Genomic DNA, 14,977 nt, shown 5'->3' with positions numbered 1-14,977 from the left:
TACATGAGACTCTAAATGTGCAGTAGATTAATTCTACTGCGCATTAGCGTGACAGGCAAAAACCATGCTAATGCACTAATAAGCAGTAGAATTAGTCTACTGTGCATTAGCATCACAAAAAAAAAAGCATTAGCTGGTGCTACTGTGCAGGAGCACCAATTTACGGTGCGGGATAGGGGGAAGGGGAGGGAGGGGGTTCGTGATGCTGAGAGAGAAAGGAGATAGATAAACACAAACCCGTTACAATGGTCCGCAATGGTGGAGGAAGTGGTTCGGAGGAAGTGCCTCAGTCCATATAGAGTCTCAGAGCGGGGGTCCTCTTTGGTTGGAGTGGGGTCGTCCATGGTTGAAGAATCCTCTCGGAGTGAAGTGAAGGTCCATCTGGAGCGGGGGGCAGCGGTTGACTACATTAGGGTCAACTTCCTCCCAACAGCAGATTCAGGTGGGCAACGGTGGATGGACCAGCTACTGGGAGGGCTGAGATTGGAGATGGATCAAGGTCCAGAGCCCAGCTTGTGGATTTTTGCCATGATGTTACAACCTCCTGTTTCATGCATTTCCTGCCCATGTGACTAGGAAGAAAAAGTTGAGCACATGACCTGACTTTAACGGATGCAGCAGCATTTTCTGTGAGAAGGGGACCAGTAGCCACTAGAAGCGATAATTTGGCACCCTGATGGCCATTAAAGTAGGCCAATCCCCTCCTCTGGGACCTTGAATGGATGATGGAGGTAGCAGCACCCTGGTGCTGGAGAGGACAGGGCAGAGGGAAAGTCCTAGCACGTGTCCCATCCCTACTGGTCCATCTTTCCCTAGAATAGTGATCCTGGCCAAGGGTTCCTATAAAGGGAGAAGCCTTATACTCAGGACTGCTCTGGCTCTTGCTGTGACATCAAGGGTTCAGTTTAATCACACCCTGCTTCACAGGTCCTGGATTTTTTTTTCCTGCAGAGCTGGAGGATACTCTGGATAGGAAGCAGAGGCTCCTGGAAGCCCTAAGGAGGAATCCAAACCTACTAAAGCAGTTTCGCCCCATTCTGGAGGACATGCTGGAGGAGAAGCTTGAGAACATGGGTGTGAGGAGGGTAAGCTACTGCAGACAGACAGGCTCTGGGCAGGAGGAGGGTCATCTCCCCATGTGCAGTGCAACCTCTTCTGACTTCGGCTCTTCCAGGGTTTTAAATGTAGATCCAAAAGGAATCAAAACTCATGCAAGAGGTGGTATCTTCTGTTAAAACAACTAGATATTTGCAAACAAATGATTTTATTTATTTGCACGCTTTCAGGCACATTCCCGCTTCATCAGGCATAGGAGAGAGCAGAGACCGTAAAAGTTCTCCTAGGTAGAAATGAAAATTCACATTTCACAGGAGAGCTGAAGGTGTGGTAATAGCTCCTGTTTGGAATAATTCATTTTGGCCAGGTTAAGCAAAGAGAAAGTTTGAAAAAGCCTCTTTACCTCGAAGTTGTCTGGTGACAAGCAGGATGCATATTTCTATATAGTTATAGAGACAGGCACCACTGGTGTGTGCAGGAGAGAGGGACAAGGCAGGGCATGGAGAGAAATAGCACTTTGAACTGTATTTGAGTGGCTGTAGCACCCAGTGTCCCCAGGGTATCCCAATGCCCCAGGAGCGGTACAGACATTCCCTGTTTGGAAAAGCTTATGCTCTAAGTAGACAAAGGGAGGGAGGGCAAGAAATTCACAGAGTGGCAAATGAAGACACCCACCACTACACAGAAGGGCAAGGAACAGGTCTCCTGCCTCTGTTCTCAAGCCTAATCCACCATTGCCTCTGCACTGAGCACAGGGGTATAGGGTGTAACCGTGTTGGTCTAAGGACATAGGCAGATGAGGTTCTTTGGGTAGATCCTATCTTTTATTAGACCAGCTAAAATAGTTGGAAAAATTCTTTGCAAGCTTTTGGGTACAAACACCCTTCATCAGGCCGAGGAAAAGGCTGCACTGAGCACACATTACTGCCTTTCTAGCAACAGCCCCTTTCAGTGCAGCCATTCATATCCCAACTATTCTAGCCCCTCCAACTATGGGTTTGGGTTTTGTTTGTTTGTTTGTTTGTTTTGTGTTTTGTTTTGTTTTTTTTTAACTAGGAGTCTTTATTCAAGGGCATGGCTTGGGGAAGGAGGGTGGGACCAAGCAGCCAGTCTCGCTGGCCCAAGGGAAATCAGGGAAGTTCTTGCTGTCCAAGTCCTTTTCATGTGGAGCTAATTGGACACCATTCTCTCTGACTCTCCCTGGGTTCTGGGGGATGCATGTTCACAGCATAACTGCGGCTGTCTTGTCAGGGCAGTGCAAAGACAATGAACACACAGGCAGCCTCGGGGGCTGGGTCTTCACTGGAGACCTTGCCACTGGCGCTTCCTCAAGTCTGAGCAAGCCGTGCATCCAGACCAGACAGCCTTTGTGTTCTGCCCTTTGATTCATTTCCCCCGCTGGGATCCTTGTGATACAAAAGAAAAGCCTTTAATAAAATACAATTGCATTCCATTTCTGTGTCCATCCCGAAAGCTCCAGGGGATAAGGAGGTTGCAACTCATAAGGGAGGCCAGGAAAAAGCAAAAACAACTGAGTCCTGACCTTGCAGACTCCCAGGCTGGCCTGGAACAGGGGCCGAGAACAACCCTATTCAGCTTCAGGTCCTCCAGGGCTAGCAAGTGTCTTGTGTGCAAGTGACTGAACAGATAGGAAGGCCAGTTCTCTAGGCTGCCACTGAAAGAGGGAAGGAGTCCCGTGGGATTACACTGAGAAGGCCATTGCATCTCTACAATGCAGCTGCTAAAACAGCTCTTGCTGCCCACACACACTTCAGAGGTGAGGAAGGTCATGTTGGGGATGGCATATTGCTTTACCTGGCACAGGGTAGGTATAATCTACATACAGCTTAAATTCCAGGGCACGGGTATGTGCCTCCATGGGGTAGCAGAAGTGTTCCAGAAGTCGCAATATCGACCACAGTCCTTAGTGTAGACAGAACTTAGAGAAAAATTTAATTGAAGATGGCCTGTGCTTCTGGCTCGTGCACTCTTCTCTCCTGCAATACTGCAAAGCAGGAGCCTTCAGGGCAACAGTCTGCACATAAATAACACCTAGCCAGTGAATTTCTAAGGGGAGTAGGGGAAAAGGGTACTTATTTGCATGAGAATCTGGTGCCTTTAGAACTGAAGGGTTGCTCACACTCAGCTGTGCAGGCAGCTGCGGAGAAATCTTCCTCAACACATCTCAGTTGACTGCAAGCTTCTTGGAACAAGCATGGGTTACACCTGCTGCAGCAGACCCTCTGCTTGGCAAACCCAAAACTAGTCCCTGGCCTCTAAGCAGACTTGCCAATGATTCCTACCATGCCAGGACCCTTCTGTTGCAAAGTTGCACAGGACCCCAAATCACATTCAAGGCAGATCCATGAGCGAGCCTACTTATCCTGATCTCTCTTCTCAGGTAGGAATTGGCTCAGATAGCTTGGAATCTGCAGTAGGCACTGGCTGCCCTGTAAATACATACTAGAGCAGAAAAGGGCCAGCATTCAGATGTGGGAGGGCTGAATGCTGGTACCAAGGCATTTGTTTCTTGTATGAGCAGCTCCATGCTCTTGTTAGGAAAATCAGGGATTGAATGCCTGAGCTCAGGGAAGAGGATAGAAAAACTCCTGTTGATTCCAGCAGGCTTGGACCTGGGCCTCTAATGTGGAGGAGGTTGAGCTCTCTTCCAGATATGATGGGAGCTTTGGGGACAGCTCAGCACACCACACAAGGCAGTGCCAGGAGTTTTGTGGGTTTGTCAGGGGAGGTTGCAGTGTTATGCTCTCTGTTTCAGGCTGCAAAGGGGATTCCAGCTCAGACCTATAAAACTCTGAGAGCTCTGGTAAGAACTCAACAGCAACAGAAGGCCAAGAAGTTTCCACATCTCCTCAGCTTGAGGGAGAAGTTAATCCAAGATGTCACCCGGAAAGTCAAGCAGCGGCAGGAGGAGGACGATACTTTGCTGGGGCAAGTCTCTGTATTTTCAGGTAAACGCCAATGTTTCTCTCCTTGGATTCTCATGCTGGGGACAAGAGTTCATTCGCAGCTTGTTATCATTGTCACGGGCATGGTTTCCACTGTCTGTCAAGCAGCCCCAGGGTACACTGAGCAGGATGTTGTGTCCAGCAGAAATTAACCCTTTGCATTTGCTGTGTGCACTGCTCACTTTGACTAGGTTGACTGGGCTTCTCTATTAATGCTCCTTGAAGGGAAAATTCAAGAGAAAACTGCAGAAAAAAAAAAACCCAGCTCCTGGTCCTGAAACTCTCTTCCTTTTACCAGATGCTAGAAAATGCAGAAAGCTGCTTTGTTGCCATCAGCTGGAGTTTCATGGAGCCGCGAAGCAGAGCAGTGATAGAAAGCCATCTAGCAAGTAACAGAAGCTCAGTGCCACTGCAGAAAGAGTGGGGGGAAGAGGGGGGTTCTTCCACAGCTTTCTGCACCTCTAATTCTGCACTCGCTGGGAACCAAAAACCCCTCAGTGTATTTTACTCCAGAGATCAGCAACCTATGACCCACAGGCCAGATCATAGGATCATATAATGTATGATCCTATGATCTGTGAAGTATGGGCTTCATGAGCTCATCTATCCAGCCCCCTGCTCAAAGCAGGAACATCTCTGACTAAACCATCCCAGCCAAGTATGTCTGTCCATCCTGCTCTTGAAAACCTCCAAGGATGGAAATTCCAGTTTCTCTAGATAGCCTGTTCCAGTGCTTGACTACCCTTATACATCAGAAAGTTCCTCCTAATTTCCATCCTAAATTTTCCCCTCTGCAGCTTGAGTCCCTTTCTTCTCATCCTGTCCCCTATGGGCCCTATCTCCACCCTTTCAATTTCCTTTCAGGTATCTGAAGACTATTATCAGTGTCCCCTCTCCCACTCCAAGTCTGCCTTTCCCCAAACTAAATATCCCTAGTTCTTTCAGCTTTCCCTCATGAGTCTTGAGTGCTAGGCCCCTGAGCACTTTTGTTGCTCTAAGCCAGTCTCTTTCCAAACTGGCCATCTCCTGCTTGAAGTGTGGGGCCCCAAACTGGACACAGCTCTCCAAGTGAGATCTCACCGATGCTAAAAACAACAGAAGAATCACTTCCCTTGATAGGCAAATGACACTCCTGTTAATACAACCCAGGATACCATTGGGGTTTTTTGCAACAAAGGCATACTGTTTGCTCATATTCAGCTTATGGTCCACCATAACTGCCAGGTACTTCTCTGCAGCCTAGCCACTCATTCTTTAATCTGTATTTGCGTATACAGTTATTCTGCCCCAAGTGCAGAACTTTGTACTTGTCCTTGTGGAATTTCATTGATTGTGGACCATTTCTCCAGTTTATCCAGGTCATGCTGGATCCCAGCCCTGCTCTCTGACCCAAGATGGGTCATCCCATTCCCCTGCCAGAAAACATTGCCAACCTCTGCCCTAATCTGTTGGCTGAGAATCAGTCATGTACATGGACCTCTTCTTCTTACATGAGGTGGGGGAAGGTGGTTTAGCAATTGATTTACGCCATTGGAAAATTTCCCCTTAGCAGCATTTAGCATACCCTTTCATCTGCTCATTTTGTAAACTTTTTTCTTTTCTTACCATAACCCCATTTCCTAAGCAAGATTAACAGCACAGATATATCAAAAACTAAAACATGCATGCAAGCCAGACAGTTTGGGAATATGTAATGGTTTTCTTTGCTCTCACCATTTTTCATGTCTTTCCAGTTAAAAGCCCAAAGAGTCCTGTGTCACCTCACCAGGTCACATCTTCCAAACCCAGAATGCTACCAGCTGAGTTACAAGCCAATATCTCAGAGACACCCAGTTTAACTCCTCGCAGCAAAGTCACTTACCCCCCCAGCTCAACAGAGACACCCAAAATAACACCACGAAACAGAGCCAGGGGTCCCACCAGCCCCCACCGTGCTACCATCCTACAAGCCAGGTGAATCCCAACATCTATTCCTATCCTTACCACAGACATTTCTCTCATACTTTTTTCCCTTTTCCCTACAACCCCAGAACAGAGCATGGACAACCCTATTCTGTCACTGTTGCTTGTAGAGCAGTGATGCCTAGGATCCCAAGACATGGACCATGGGTCCCATTGTGCCAGGCTCTTCAAAAACACAAAACATTTGTAATGGAAGGAATTTAGCCAGGGGAGCATCTGAAGCACTGCTTAATTTGCCCAGCCTTGAAGAGATGCCGAGGCACCTGGCCACCCCCATTAAACAAATGAAATGACAGAGAATTACTTGTGGATTCTCAGCATCTAATCTGTAGCTTCCTTGTATAAAAAGGTTGGTTTGGGGGCTACTCTTTAAAGCCTCACATCAATTCTGTAGTACATGTGGCATTCAGAAATGAGTGATTTTGGCAATGGCATGACTGGGCTCTGCCTGCCATCCCAGTGCAATGACTTAAGTGAATTTTGTCCTCAGTATCATCAGATGACACTAAGATGTGGGACAAGGTGGACACACTTGAAGGGAGGGAGAGGCTGCAAATAGATTTAGACAGACTACAAAAGTGGGCAGATGAAAATAGGATGGGGTTCAACATAGACAAATGCAGGGTGCTGCACCTTGGGAGAAGGAATCCACAGCATACATACAGGCTGGGGAGTTCCCCTCTTGAAAGCACAGAGGTGGAACAGGATCTTTGAGTCATTATTGACTCCAAGATGAACATGAGCCGCCAATGCCAGACCGCAGCCAGCAAGGCCAGCCATACCTTGTCATGCATCCAAAGGTGCATCTCAAGCTGGTCCAGAGAGGTGATACTCCCCCTCTACGCAATACTGGTCAGGCTGCAGTTGGAGCACTGCATCCAGCACTGGGCGCCGCACTTCAAGAGGGATGTGGCCAGCCTGGAGAGGGTTCAGAGGAGGGCCACCCGCTTGGTGAGAGGGCAGCAGGACAGGCCCTATGAGGAGAGACTGAGGGACCTGAACCTATTCAGCCTTAGCAAGAGGAGGCTGAGGGAGGACCTGGTGGCTGCCTACAAACTCATCAGGGGAGATCAACAGCAAATAGGTAGAGACCTTTTCTCCCCAGCACCACCTGGGGTGACGAGGAACAATGGTAATAAGCTGATGGAGAATAGGTTTAGGTTAGAGATCAGAGGGCAATGTTTTACAGTTCGGGTGGCCAAAATCTGGAACCAACTTCCCAGGGAAGTGGTCCTCGCCCCTACCTTGGGCAAATTCAAGAGGAGTTTGGATAATCACCTGTCTGGGGTCTTGTGAACCCAGCTTTCATTCCTGCCTGTGGCAGGGGGTCAGGCTACATGATCTGTTCAGGTCCCTCCTGACCCTAGCTACTATGAAACTATCAGAGAAGTGCCAGCACCTTCATACTTGCATGTCAGGGAAAAATAATTTCCCCTGCTGCAGGAATGCCTGGTTGAGCATCTCTGTCTCTAAGTCATATAAAAACAGTGATCATGATGCCTCTTCAGATAGATCAGTCTATGACTGTATTATTGTCTTGAAGTATTTTTGATGGAATTTGACCTCTAATTGTTTCCTCTGCACACTGGCAATGGGCTCAAAAATGGGGAGTGTCATGCTTGGTAGTGCTATCATTTTTCCTTGGATGTCTTCCCCCTGACTGAGGGAATAATTCAGGTGGTTTCAGGCTTTTGGAGCACTGGAGAAATAAATAGAGAAGTGCTTGAAAGACAAGCATGGAGAGATCATTCAGCTTAGGCAAAATGAAGATGGGGTGGGGGGAAGGGAAGGTGATAAGAGATGACAGCTGATCTTTAGTACAGAGGATCTTTAGTTGTATTGGGTCTGAGGACACGTAACAACAATGAGCTCATGCTCACTCTAGGATGCAAGAAGTGAGTTGAGGGATTTTTAAGGGAGGCTGGGCAGAGTCCAAGCAGTGGACAAGTTATGTGCATTTTGGACTGGTGGAAAGAGAGGTCACACAGGAAGAACTGGCAGTAGGTAACCCCTCCCTCCCCTTCCTGGCTCGTGGGAAACAAAGTAGGTACTGAAGGTTTTTGGGGACTTTGACAGCCTACCCCTGCACATAATGCTGTGCTGAGCTGCATGAGCAGCTGCTTTAAGCACAGGTGAAATAGAAGAAGACAGTTGGCTCATGTTTCCTCCTTTTCTCCAGGTTGGCATTCAAGTTTCAGAGATTTTTGTACTGAAACTTTCTGTTCTTTCTGTACAACCATCTAGCCAGTGGCTGAGAGTGTTATCAGCTTGTACTTAGAGAGATGGTTTAGGTACCCTTATCACCAGTGGCCCAAGATTTCTATGACCCCACTTCTCAAAGCACTCTTCTCCCCCCTTCTCTGACATTTCCTTCTTTCACTGTCTATCCCTCAGCACCCCACCTTTTAGCTCTGAGGAGGAATCTGTGGGGGACCACTCCAACCTTTCCCCAGTGAAGGTCAGGCATCCCATGAACATGCAGCAAGTGCAGACCCCTTCCAGAATGACACATCATGATGCGAGTGAATCAGACTGGTCTGATATAGAGTCCTCAGAAGAAAAAGCCAGTCCAGTGATGGTTCTTTCAGCTGGAACAACTCCTTCAGGTCAGTCAGTACCAAAATAACCATCATTGGGTGTGTCTACACATGGTTTTTACACATGCCCAAATTTAATGCACATTTGCCTAATGTGCACTAAGGCGATTTAGGCAGGCATCTAACACATGTATGCACCAAGGCATATTAATGCAGTGCACAGACTGACTTGGGACTTAAGTTAGTTCCAGGTCAGTCAACATACACAGCATTAATGCACGTTAGCATATCTACATGTACATTAAGGCACTTTAACTATTCGTGCCTAAATTTGATGCCTGCTTTTGATACCCGCATTAGCCATTTTTAAGGTGTATTAAGGCACACACATGTAGACTTGCACCCTTAATGTGCCTTAGAAATGGCTAACGCACCTTAAATTGGCACATGTAGACATGCCCATCTACTACAAAACTTCTGAACAGTTAAGGCCAAAGTTCTCTACTGTAGTTAATAGTATTAAAAAAAAAAGCAGCTCAAATAGCTCAAATCCAATAGCTTGGGTTGAGAAATGTATTCCACCCACCTTCTCCCTCACCATATGCACCAAAGTCCAGAAACTAGGCATGGTAGCCAGTTTAGCATGACACAGTGTGAGCTAAGCCACTCCCAGGCTCTCTGTCATGGGAAACTTCCTGGGGATTGCTCAGGACTGCGGCAAACTGACTACAGTGCCTGATATCTGGGGTGTGTCACTCCCAGAGTAGGAGGCTGGGGGTAGGACATACTTCTGGTTGGTGCCTTGGGCTCACCTTGGAGGGCAGAATAGAGATACCCAGAGAAATATGTTTATTTTTATTAGTTCACTTTCATTATACAAGTTTTAGTTGCTTCTTATAGGACCACAGCATATGTAGTTATTCCTTTCTGGAAACATCAGAGCACAGGTCAAATCCAAGTCCACTGATGTTAGAAAAATGAGTCAGGAAGGAAGAAGCCCACCTATTTCCCTCTTGCCATGAATCTCAACGAACCATCTAGCTGTAGAATCACAGAAGCATAGAGGAGTGGGGCTGGAAGGGACCTCTGGAGGTCAGCTAGTCCAACCCCCTGCCTAAGTCAGGATCATCCCTGTCCAAACTGTCCGATACAAATCATTGTGCAGCTTATTAGCAAAACTACACAGTCAACCCTGGCATAACACAAAACATAACACCCGAACCTGCCACAGGTAAAGTGGGGGGATAATGACAGCCCGTGTCCTACTGCTGCAAGGCTTATTAAAATAGACTCAAGAGATCCAAGGCAGAGGGCCATACCACGCACTACAGAGGAAGGCAAAACCACCACAGTCCATAACAATCTGACCATAAGATAAAATTTCTTCTTGACCTCAAATATGGTGATCGGTCAGACCCTAAGTGGAGAGGCAAGCCCTTCTAGCTGGGAATTTCTAGGTTTCAGTCCCAGTAGGAGCACTGGCATAGCCCAGTCAATCCATGTGGAACTGATATTTACTGTGTGACTGCATGGTCTTGGACTCTCATTCTAACCAGCTCTGCTCTGCATAGGGACACGGGTGGCTGCAATAGCGAAGAGCCTGGAGAGCACACTGAACATGACAGCAAAGAAGCCAGCTGGTGGGGTGAAGCTCCTCCCAGCCCAGAGTACTGACTCTCCGAAAGCCAGTCACTTGGCCAAGAAGCTTCAGGTATTATGGGCAAAAGACATATTGCTGGAGAAATCCGTGCAGCAAGAGGGAAGGGTCTATCTTTTCCAAACCTGGCCTCTGGTATTCAGGAATGCAACAATTCAGTATGGAAATCACCATAGTCCCAAAATACTTACCAATAGAGATCATTTTATACCCAGTGTTTCAAAACCAACAAGGCATTGGTATGGGGAAGAGAACCATCAAGCATGTAGACTGGGGAGGATGAACATGTGCTCTGCTCTGAGCTGATGATTTTCAGTTAGACAGGCTCAGGGCTAGTTCAGACAAATCTGGGTTTCCACAGTTGAGGTATTTGGTTGAGCCTCCTGGCTGCAAAGCCAAAAGATCAAAATGTGTCTTTCCCTTCCCACCATGCCACCCTGCAGTCCAGCTCTACCATGTAAACACAGCACATGGGAAGTAAGTAACATGGTGTGTGGGAATGAAAATAGAGGACGTGTCCAAGATCAGGTGCATCTTTTTGGGTGGAAGAGGGGATGGAAAGACCTTTTCCAAGAAGAGAGGAGAATTTGTCCCAACCACTAGTAAGAGACATCCTCATCGCTTGAAAGAACTTGTACTTTACAGTAGTTGGCATAGGGACATGAAAAGGAAATATCACAGTTGAGTTTCTATCAGCCCCAAATGTTTAGAGGGCATAGAAAATTGGTCTTAGTGGCATTTTCAAAACTGTCCATACCTGTCTCAAAATTAAGTACAGAAGGCCTGATAGTTAGGTGGAATTATCTGATATAAATTCATAGTTCTACTGAGAGGGGCTGTAGTTGCCCTTAAAGTCGCCAAAGATATGCCCCTTTATCCACTTACAAAGTAACTCCTTTCTAATATTCATCCAGTCACAGCCCTTGAAAAAATGGAAATTCACATAGTAGTAATAGCAATAGTAGTAACACACAACTGTCAGTCCTTCTGGATCATGATGTATGTGTGAGAGGTCACCCAGACCTTCACATTGCAGAAAAAAAAACCCCATGAAATGCTCAGGAAGCAAATGAAAAAGTTGCCTCTGGAACATCACTAGAGATAACTGGAATGACACAATGGCAAAACTGTTCATCTACTACAATGGGACATATGCACACATAACCATGGTTTATATGGTAGCATCATTGGAGTCAAATTGCTTTTTAAATGACTTTTCCTAAGCAGTCCCACCAAGTGTACCAATGTGTACCAATTTGTAACACATGGATATAACTAAAAGTAGAATTATATCAAATAGTGATAAAACATGTGCATCTTAATGCAAGATGGCCACAAGATGGTGTCAAGGGACCAGTAATAAACAGTCCCAATCAAATGATTATTGGAGGTTTCTTACTGAAATGACAAAACAACCTGCAAACACTTCTCGTAAGCTGAGGGAATGAATCAAGTTCAAAATAAGGCAAAATCTTTCCCAGAAAAGGAGACAAGTATTGAGATTTGGAGATGAACCAACACAAGGCCCAGGCCATGGGTAAAGAGGGCTCCTGCTGAAAATCCAGCTGCAGTCCTGGGTTTTTAGTTCACTCTAGGAAAAGAAGCTGAAATAGGAAAAGTAGCCATTGGTTCTATTCCATTAGAAGTTAAACCACAAGTGAAGGTCAGTTTTGTACAGCAATGTAGGGAACAGAGACCAGAGAGCACAAGTGGTTGCTCAGAAATAGATTTCAGGAACAGTTGATGGAACTTAATCAACGTTCTCCCCGGTTGTTTTCAGTTTTGCCATTTAATTAGTACTTGATACTTTTGATGCATTTCCATCAGCTTTCTTTACTGCGTCTCCCAGACCTTTCAAGTCAAGACTGGGTGCCTGTATAAAAGAGACCCAATAGTGGCCAAATGCTTTGGGAAATATGACACCAGAGAGGCCCCCTACTTTCTCCGTAAGTGCTTCTCTGCTCTCTGCCTGATCTGCCACTCTACTTCCTACTCCCTCTCGCATCAGCTGTGTGCCAAACACAAGGGCTGCCCCTGCTGCTTGCATGGCCAATGTGTGTCAAACCCTTGCTGTAGCTCATGGCCAAGACATATGCCTTGTGTACAGGAGTGGACACCCACAGAACAGGAGTGAGTAAGAGCAATGTGCTGCACAAGGGCAAATCTGGGCACAGCACAGAAGCAATGTAGACGTGCCCCATAAATATTATTGCTGGGCAACAGCAAGCCCTGCCTTGAACTGGGAATTGGTGGGGAGCTGTGAAAGCAAACCAGTAAGCATGCCTTTTATAAATTAGATGCTGGTCAATAAGAAATGTTGAGCATTTTAAAAGTGCTTATAGGGGGGCAAAGAAGGAAAACATTACACTAACCTTACCCTGGCCCCAGCATCTCTACCTGGTACATTGTGAACAAGGACGGTGCATGGTCATACCCCGTTCCCTCACGCCTTCTTCTCCCTGTTCCCCGTGTAGTTTGTAGATGAGGACAGTGATTTGGAGATCTCCTCCTTTGAAGAAATCACTGAACATCTGGATGCCACGAGTCAGACAAACATACCACAGCAGCTGCCCCCTCAGGCTGCTGTGCGTCGCAGCATGGATTCAGCAGGATCCCAGGCCACCAGCGTCTGGAGCTCCAGCAGCATAAAGACTAGAGGCTGGTGATCCCCTTCTCTTGATGGGAGGTAGAAGGCAAAGTCTGCTGAGCCACGTTGTGGAGCTGACAAAGCAAAGCAACTGGTGGTAGAGCAAAATGCTGACATGGCTGGGGATGGTTTTAGTTGGTCTAATAAAATTACCACATCTAGCCAAAGAACTTTGTCTGGGAATGGTTAGAAAATTTTCTTTGAAAACAAGGAAGGGGAAATCACCACTGGAGGGCTCCATAACCCAACAAATGTGCAGGGGCGGCACTTAGCCTGGACTTGGAGGCTGCTGGAAGCTCCACGGGTGTCAGCAATAGTGGACACAGGGTTTAGATTGGATCAAGCAAGTACATTATCCAAAGCAAACTCTAGAGCTTAATGGAGTCCTGTCAAATAAGCACAGGGAGGCTGATTCAGCACCTTGTGCTGTTATTTGTATGGGAAGAGTAACTTTTATCCCATCCAAACACTAGCATTTTGCACCCTTGCTTTGGGCGTGTGTAAGATAAGAAGCAAAGTGAAGCCCCACAGAGAATCAGCCCAGTGGAGCCGTTAGCTGAAAAGCATGGGAAACTCATGCAAATCTGTGGGAATTGACATCCCAGACTCTGCCCAAAGATACGCAGCGAGGTTCCGCAGCATTTCGTAGAGCCTCCGCAGCTACACCACAAGGACACAGCTGGGAGTGGTTATAGTCGGTAGCAGTATGGCTTGCAGCTAGGCCTCATAGGGAGCACGGGGGGCAGGCACCTTCATTTGGGTCTCACTGTGAAGAGACCAGTCACCTCTGCAGTCCTTCCCCTTCCCAGAATGTAGGAGATCGCTTCAGACTGGACATAAGGAAAAACTTCTTTACAAGTCGAGTGCTGAGGGTCTAAAACAGGCTCACTCCAGAGGTGGTACAGTCACCCACCCTGGTGATCTTTAAAAAGCATCTTGATGTCCACCTTGCTGGGGTCATCTGACCCCAGCAGTCTTTCCTACCTAAGTGCAAGGGGGCTGGACCCGATGATCTTGTAATTCCCTTCCAGCCCCTAACATGTATGAATCTGTTCTCAAGCTATCTAGAAGAACAGAGACCCAGTGACACTACACAGTGTTCCCCTAGTGCTACCTGCTGCAATACAGCAGGACAGCTGAGCCTACCAACACCACAATCTGGACCACATGTTTAATATTTAGGGTCAGAATGAATGAATATTGTATACCAATATACAAGTAATAGACCATCCCATGCAAATGCTGTCTCCTCACTCACCCAGGGATATTCTCCACAGTAGTTTCCCAAAGTCATGATGTATTTCAGCAAATGCTAAAGTGTTAACTAGGTTCCACTATACATAATCCAGCTTCTTTGTTTGTTTTTTTTTAAAAATACTACAGCTGCCTTGTTTTGTTCTTCTAATTCAGAGCATTTTTTCCTGCAAACCTCCAGAGTCTGACCCTCCCAAGAAAATATTTACTACTCAGCATCTACACAAGACACTGACTGCGTAGTAGCATCACGTGGCACAAAGCATGACATGATACTACCGCACAGCATCACCAAAAAGCCATTCGGGGATGCTACTCTGCAGTAACTCCAATTACTGCACAGTCATTTAGTACTGGTGTATTCAAGTAGTAAATAACTGCACAGAAACAACTGCACAGTCAGTGTCTCATGTAGATGCGGCCCATGAGACCCAGTCATCAAAGCCGTTTTAATCAACTCTTCTAAACAGCTCTTTGGACTTTTTAAAAAGTTGATCATTCAGATTTTAGGAAAGACAGTTAAAAGCAAATTTCACTATATTTTCACTACATCTCATATTTGAGTCTATGTTATTTATTGTTCTATTTTATGGGAAAAAATCTTTGAATTTAAAATGTTACATATATGGCTCTTTATATCCATGGATGTATAGCAGATTCTCAATTTAGGAAAATGGAAATGTGATTTAAATCTAAAATAATATCACTGAGCTTTCATCAAAACTACATGCCTAGTGTGTGGCCAACTATCTCAAAACATGTAACGCGTGTGTGCACGCGCATGCGCACGTGCATTTTTTAACATGGCTGTATATTTCACACATCCCTTTAAAATCACACATTAATTAATGTCTCTCTTTTAATGAAGAATTGTAAATTATGTGTATTATTTATTATG

The 14,977-nt window shown here is 46.2% G+C and overlaps 1 protein-coding gene across 3 annotated transcripts in view; it reads left to right on the top strand.

Moving 5' to 3' along the window:
* The window catches only part of DZIP1L (DAZ interacting zinc finger protein 1 like), a 41,731-nt gene extending 28,336 nt beyond the window's left edge, over nucleotides 1-13,395 (top strand). For 2 of the 3 annotated variants that reach the window (XM_019512817.1, XM_019512808.1), the window contains 6 exons: nucleotides 952-1,085; nucleotides 3,833-4,025; nucleotides 5,756-5,975; nucleotides 8,379-8,590; nucleotides 10,093-10,232; nucleotides 12,653-13,395. In XM_019512817.1, coding sequence (XP_019368362.1) covers nucleotides 952-1,085; nucleotides 3,833-4,025; nucleotides 5,756-5,975; nucleotides 8,379-8,590; nucleotides 10,093-10,232; nucleotides 12,653-12,844 — 1,091 coding nt within the window. In that variant the 3' untranslated portion in view covers nucleotides 12,845-13,395. Of the gene's footprint in view, nucleotides 1-951; nucleotides 1,086-3,832; nucleotides 4,026-5,755; nucleotides 5,976-8,378; nucleotides 8,591-10,092; nucleotides 10,233-12,652 lie in introns of those variants that run through there. The other variant, XM_019512826.1, reaches the window with a different exon arrangement.
* The last annotated feature ends 1,582 nt before the right edge of the window (nucleotides 13,396-14,977 follow it).

The sequence above is a fragment of the Gavialis gangeticus genome, unplaced genomic scaffold, assembly GCF_001723915.1.
Source record: "Gavialis gangeticus isolate Ggan-Ray unplaced genomic scaffold, GavGan_comp1, whole genome shotgun sequence".
NCBI lineage: Eukaryota > Metazoa > Chordata > Crocodylia > Gavialidae > Gavialis > Gavialis gangeticus.
Note: the sequence above shows the minus strand (reverse complement) of the source record. Positions and strands in the feature narration are given on the sequence as shown.